This window comes from Malurus melanocephalus, unplaced genomic scaffold, assembly GCF_030028575.1.
Source record: "Malurus melanocephalus ecotype Western Australia unplaced genomic scaffold, MMel_1.1 scaffold_137, whole genome shotgun sequence".
Taxonomy (NCBI): Eukaryota; Metazoa; Chordata; class Aves; order Passeriformes; family Maluridae; genus Malurus; species Malurus melanocephalus.
This window is the reverse complement of record NW_026623369.1, coordinates 1,136,317-1,143,355: the sequence shown is the minus strand read 5'-3', so window position 1 is coordinate 1,143,355 and position 7,039 is coordinate 1,136,317. Positions and strand designations below refer to the sequence as shown.

At 42.3% G+C, this 7,039-nt stretch overlaps 1 protein-coding gene across 1 annotated transcript in view; it reads right to left on the bottom strand.

Moving 5' to 3' along the window:
• The window catches only part of TMEM273 (transmembrane protein 273), a 17,990-nt gene extending 16,452 nt beyond the window's left edge, over positions 1-1,538 (bottom strand). The window contains exons 1-2 of the mRNA XM_057371011.1: positions 1,478-1,538; positions 428-434 (exon numbers count right to left, since the gene is read on the bottom strand). Of these exons, the coding sequence (XP_057226994.1) occupies positions 428-434; positions 1,478-1,538 (68 nt within the window). The remainder of the gene's footprint in view (positions 1-427; positions 435-1,477) is intronic.
• Between the last annotated feature and the right edge of the window lie 5,501 nt (positions 1,539-7,039).

Below are 7,039 nucleotides of genomic sequence, written 5' to 3'. Positions count from 1 at the left end.
GGGTGGTGTTTTTGGTTTATTTTGCTTTTTTTTTTGCTTTTGTTGCTTCTCCTGCCCCAAATCAGTCTCAGGTATTTTCTGTATTTCAGAGAAGGACCTAGACATCTGAGTATTTGGAAGAAATCTCTGAGGCTGTTTGCTTTATTCCATTGCCACTTTGCCACAAATGCTTCACAGAGCTGAGCTAGGTGACTGCACACGGCCAGCTGCTTCACTGTTCTTGTTCACAGCGTTTCTCCAGCAAGGAAATGCACTGACCAGAATAAGCCAGGCTTAATATAATTCTGCTTTGTAGCAGGTTTATTCTGATTCTTGACCAAACTGGGAAATGTGGTTTCAAGCACAGTCATCATTATCAGCCTTCCCTCTGTTCTTCACCATCCAGCCACTGGGCAGGATATATATGTTTAATTAATTCTGCTTTTACCTTCGACCTGTAAATAGTGGAAGTAATGTCAGATTTATACGTTATATGAATAACAAGGATTTCTCAGGAGACCCTGTCTTGGTGAAAGAGGCTAACTGTAATTTTCAGCTGTGAGTAATTGTATATAATATAATCCTAAATGATTTTTCTTCTGTAATTTCATTAGAGTTTAGAAATTTAATTAGATTTTGAATCACTCTGAAATAAAGTAGCAAAACACCCAGAGACTAAGTGCAGTGGTTATTTTGTCCTCCGAGGCCAGAATTCTTGGTCTCAAATTGGCATGTGTTCATTAGGAGGAAGTTTGCAGAAGTTCTTGATATATTATTGTCTTTCAGAATGGACTCTGAATAGGTCTTTGGAGAGCATTAGAAGAGCACACAATTATTATACAGACTCTTTTTGAGGTTTAAGATCATCTGCCTTTCATATACTTAATAAAAATATGCCTCTAAAGTTGTTTAAGAAACTGTGGAGATAGGAAAGATGCTACTCCAGTGCCTCAGTGCTCTTCCTGGTTTATTAGCAACTCCAGTACCTGTGTATGATGATACAGAGAGGAGTTGTTTGCTTTACTTTAATGATTAGGTGGGTTTATGGTTATTTTTATTGCTACACATATGAACTGTCAAGGTGACTATAATTAGAGACACGCTAAAATGCTCTTCCTTCTAATCCATCTGAGGTTCAAAAGAAATCTGTCCTGGCCAGCTTTGATTCTCTGTGGAATTCATCCTGCGGTCAAGAAATGGACTCAGATGGACCTGAGCAGCATGAAGCAAAGACCAGTGGAGTACCTCAGGGACACCAGGATAGTTGTGGGTTCAGAAAGGAGATTCTGTTTAAAGATTCAAAAAGCAAATGTTTTAGATTGAAGAATTTCAGGAGGACAAATCAGACAGACAAACATAAAAAAGCTCTTTCAATAATGGCAATCCAGCCTCTTTGAGAAGAAAGTAGTAAGTCTGGTGCAATGGGATGCATGAGTCCCAAAGTGAAAAGTCAGAAAGAAGCTCCCCTGGTGAGCAAAATATTCTGTTACAAACTGACCCATGCAAACATTGCTGACTGACTCATCCTGTAGGATTCCTGCATCCTCTGTGCTGGCCATTGTAGGCAGACGTGGAATTTGATCCAAGGGGTCCTCTCCTTTGTTTCACTAACAGCTCTTGATGAGAGCTCATCATCACCCAAATCCAGTCCTCAGGCTCAAACTTATGCTTTCAGAGTGTGGCCAAAACATCTTGAGTCCAATTGAAAAAGATTATTGAAGAAAGATTGAAAGATTTTATGCTCTTTGCTTGGTGGATACCAATGGTGACTAGACAACCTCAGGCAGCCTGGTGTGTGTGGATATGCTGCCTTCCATTAACATATCATGTCATCTCATGGAACAAATTGAAGAAAACATGTTCAGGCTGGTTACTGCCAAAAAATCAAGGTGCTTTTGCAATGGGCATCCAGAACAAATGGAAAGTATGCTTGAAAACTCCCAGCTGCTCTTCCTTTGCTATTTTCTCCATCGCCCCTCTGTCAGGACTGAGCTGCTGGGACAACTGGAAGGGATTCCACATCACAGCAAGCAGTAGAACCACAGATGTCGGGTGTGTTAACAAAGGGAAACACGCCTGCACCAGTTATTTAATGCTTTCCTCCCTTGACATTAAGGAATACTGTGGGAAACCATTCTGCATTTCAGTCTTGCTCCTTTTTTATTCCCCTCAATCTCTGTTTCCTTTTCAGTGTAAAGAAATGTGTGAAGTTACAGAGGTGCTGGTGCATTTTAAGGAAGTGTTTTCTGGATTTCACTTGAGGGACACTATAGCTTGGTCCTGTGTCCTGTGCAGAGGGGCCAAGGAGGCAAAGAAAAAAGCCTTGGGACATGTATTCAAGTCTCTTGTGTACATCAAGAGGCAATGCTGAAGTAGTCCGTGTCCCAGTCTGAGCAGTCTAATACTTTGCAGATGTCCTGCCCAGATCTAGCTTTATTTTTGATAGAAACAGGTCACATTTTAGTAGCAACTTGAGACCTGACTTATTTGATCTAACTTACTTTTTCCCCTGAAAGGCATTAATTTTCTACTCTGATATTTCTCAGAGAGATGAATTAATAAGGCCAAGTGAAGACAACAGTTATTGAATATAACTCTTATATCCACCATTCATGGGGACTAGCAGGTCTTATTTATTACCCACCCACTGTGCCAAACAGAACAAATTTGTACAGAGCAAAGCTGCTCATGTGCATCAGCAGGTGCCTTTCACCTCTGGGTCCCACTGMATCAGAAAGCAAGGGAAGGAAGGGGACTGCTGGTTTTCCTGGGCTGACTTTGGCTGACAGCTCCTCTTTGTGCCAGTCAGCTCCAGGCTGGAGTCAAGAGTCTGCTTAGGGAGAGAAATGACAGAGCACGAGGGTTTCAGTCCTGTCAGCATCCTGTGGGATGTTGTGTTTGTCTCATTGCTCAAATCTGTATGAGTAAGCTACTGGAGGAGGAGATTCTTCCATAAACTGTATATTCTCTGTATAAACGTTATAAACTGTATAAACGTTCTAATCCCCAGTGGAGATACTGTAGTGTTTGTAAAAGTGCCAGAGGAACTGGGATGATACTGGAGGAAGAAGCAATCTCACAAGACCATGTGGGAGAGTTTGGCTCTCTGAACAGTGAGTTTTGGACTGGGTGACCCTAAATGAAGGGCTCCAGTACTCACTGGATGATATTGTCTGGTCCTCTGGTTATCTCAGTCACTGGAGTGCTGTTTGTTGATGAAGTTCCTTTACTGAGGCAGCACTGCTGGAATTTTTTCTATGTAGGTTTTCATACAGCATGAACAAAACATGCCAGGCAGCCTGGCTTTGTCATTGTGCATATTCTGATACACTCAGCCGTGTCTTAAAATACCTTTGACGTGTGTGATGATAACTTAGAAAGTTCCCAAGCAACCAATGAAAATTGCTGGGTTCTTACTCTTTGAAGGTGGCATGTGTGGTGGTGGAGGAAAATGCCGTGGCTGGATAATTTCAGAGCAAGAGAAAAGGGTAAAGTATGTCCAAATTCCATCCAATATTCTTGCGTCTCCTGTCCATCTGTATTTTGTACAAGAATGTTGCACTTTGTTAAAGGAAACCRCAGTGAGTTTCCTCCAAATGACCCACTAAAAACCATAGGTGTTAGAGGTAGAAGAAGCTTTTTTTGTCTCTCCTGTTCCCAGGTGTAAAATAGAATTTTCAACAGAATAAGTCTTTCAAGAAAATATGCCATAAATGTGGAAAGGTTGAGTGCCTTTTCAAGGAATGAACTCCTGAAAGACACCAGTTGTTCCCTTTTGAGAATGTAGGTGCAGTGTCCCATAAGAGTGATAATTCAGGTAGTTCATGTCCCTGTTATCCTCTCTTGGCTGGGTCAYCTGCTGAATTGCATTCTCATGATGTGCTGTAACCAGAGGACAGAATRATCCGTTTCACTGGCACAACAAAAGGTTGATGCATCCAGGGATATTTTTTCTTTTGCTACGAATTCAGCCATCAAAGGAGGGGACATGAAATGTGAGATGTGTAACTTCCGCTAGACAGCCTGGTAAGTTTCTGGGTAGAAATGTTCAGCTTGTGGGTTTGGGTGTGTGTGTGTGGGTTTGTTTCAGTGATAAGGAARCATTTTCTGTCAGACTGCTGGCCAAAGGCAGCTGTGGCTAGTGACCAGTGGCTTAACGGGCTCCTACAGCACATTTATATTATTCCTTGCATGTACAAACACGTTGTACTTCACTTTTGAAATCCTGTTGTTGGAAGCAAATTTTGAATGCACTTAGAGCAGAGCTACTTGAATAAACCATGCAGCTCCTATTCAAAGTAATTGCCACTTAATTTCTTTATCATATAAGCAATGCTGCTGATGTGACATTAGACATAACTGCGTCCCATTTTGGTGCTAATATTTGCACCTACACAAGGCATTGAAAAAGCTGGAACTTTCCTTAAGATAAAGCAAATGTTGCATCTTTAATGGAATATAATAGGCATAAACAAACTGACCCCTTCTTTGGGGTTAGAAATGTGGAGGTTTTCTCCTTTTACAAACTGACCCCTTCTTTGGGGTTAGAAATGTGGAGGTTTTCTCCTTTTACATGTAACAAACACCAAAAAGCACTACAAGTCATTAGACATCTTCATAAACACCAAGTTAAAATAAAACAACCATTCAGCATTCATTTCCACGCAGATTCCACCCAAATACATTATATTATCTGCCTGTGAAAACAGTCCTTTTGCTCATGTGCCTGGTGCTGTGGAGAGCAGAAAGCTTTCAGCCTCTGACAGAGGCTTTCAAAAATCTCAGTCTCTTCATGGTGGGGCTGTGTCTGCCAAAGTGAATGGAAAGATGTTTGTGGACAAAGGAAAAGGTCACCAAAATTCAAATTTAGATAGCTGAAATAAGAGAGTTAAATATGTTTCTGGTTACCTCTCTGCTTTCTTTAAGCCCTTATATATAGATATAGGGATGTAAAAACCTGTTTTAACTCCTAACCGGATTTTAAGTACCTACATTATGGTTTAAGATAGAATCTTAGAATCTTTTAGAATCTAACCTGTATTGTCTTTCTGATGGATGAGGCCTGAAGTCTTTGCTATGGAGGCAGTGTTAATGATAGGCAATTAGCAGAAACAGCATCTCAGTGCATAGGCACTTTGCTAGTAAAATCATCACTATGCATGATCAAATGACTGCCAAGGCATTCAGCTTTTACTGTGTACTAACCTCTGCCTACATCACAGCCCAAATTAACCTTATGGCAGGGGTCTGAAACAAGATTGCCATTCTCACTGGATCCTTGCAGCATCACAAGTTCTGGTAGATGCCATTCCCCTGCATTGTCCCTCTCTATTGAGCTTGAAGACTCCTACACACCTGGTTCCCCTCAAGCAGACCACTTTGGGAATTAGACTTATTCAAAGATATCCTTAAAAGCTTTATGTGGTGGACAACAAACATCAGGTGGTCATTTTTGTTGAGGATGGCAGTTTATGTAAAGTTAATGTGTTCTTTGGTCTTCATTGCTCTACAGAACTCAAGACCTTGGCCATAATGCGTTTCTTGATTTCCTTCCCCTTTGTGTGTCACTGTCCTTGCTTATCAGTCTAAAGCATATCAGATGGACCAGGTCAGGGGCAATGTGGGGTTGCTTAGGGGTGTTGATGCCATGGGGGAAGCAGCAGAACCAGCATGTGAAGTATTCAAGGGCTGACTTTGAACTATGTGAATTTGTGATATGCAAGCTGCACAGGAAAGGGAATGTGAGGTTACTGCAGTCACTCAAGCCTGAGAAGATACTTGTCATTCCAAAACTATGCTGTTGAGGGCTTTGGTTGAGGGGGAACATCAGGGAGGAGAAAATAGAAAGTGGAAAGTAGATTCTCAGGGTTGCTATTAAGAAGCACAAGTGACGAACTCATCTATTTCTTCCCCGGGAAAGAGGTGGAAACAGTACACATAACATCACTCCAGGCCTCTTGCTGTGAATTTTCCAGGGTTTGTATAAATCTGTAATCTTAGGCTGGGACTCCTGAGTTCAAGGAAATCTGAAGAGCATTTCACCTCTCTGAGGCTCTTATGCTCTCTATGGGTTGCAGGCTCCTGAGCTGCCCATGCACGCCGAGTCTCTTCATGGACTCAGCAAAGCAAGGGTTTGCAGGAGGATGAGTGAGGAAGAGATTGCATCTACATATCCATATTTTGGCTGCACCATCTCTTTTTGGTGACGAGTATCCTTAACTGGCACCATCCTCTCCTGGGATGCCGGGGGAGCAGTCTTTGCAGAGGTGCCACTCCTCCAGCCTGTGGGGCTGTTTCTGCCTACGGCTCACAGCTCTCARTTCTGCCTGGCAGCCTTTTCTGTAAAGCATTCCAGCTTGTTTTGATCCTTTATGATCAGCATCGAGAGGTTGTTCCATTGCCCTGACAGCCCTTATTGGGGTGAAATACACGCAGTATTACCAGCAGTTACTGTGGATAATTAACAGCTTACCTGGGGCTTCCACATTTACTTGAAGTTGCAAGGATACAAGACTTAGGGAAGCCCAATCTGATCATTATTCATTTCTGAGACATATGTCTGTGGAAGAGGTTAATATTGTGCTTGGCTTCAGTGTGAAGCTGGGAGCAGGGTTTGAGAGGGTTTGAGATATAGAGAGGGCATGGGGGAGGGAAGGACTGACAGTATCAGAAGGGAGAAGAGTTAAATAGCTGTAGGAGGACAGTGACGGCCACAGAACAGGGGCAGGGACACCTTTTTGGCTACAGCAAAAGTGGCATGGCATGTTAAAGGGGAACAGAAATGCAAAACTGAGGGTTAAAGTACAGACTACGAAGTGCAATGTCTTGTGGTGGGCACAGAGGGACTGATGCTAAACAAGTAGACATATTTTGTAAAGGATATTTGAGGGCTCTTAAGCTGAGGAAATTTTAGATGAAGTTTCAAATTGTCAGGTCAGACAAGGGGACAGAGTTTTAACATAGCAGCAATGTTAGTCTGAGCAGAGACTCAGTGACAGGGCTTGGCTCATTCCACAGAGCTACAAAGCTCATGCACATTTCCCAAAGAGGCCCTGGAGCT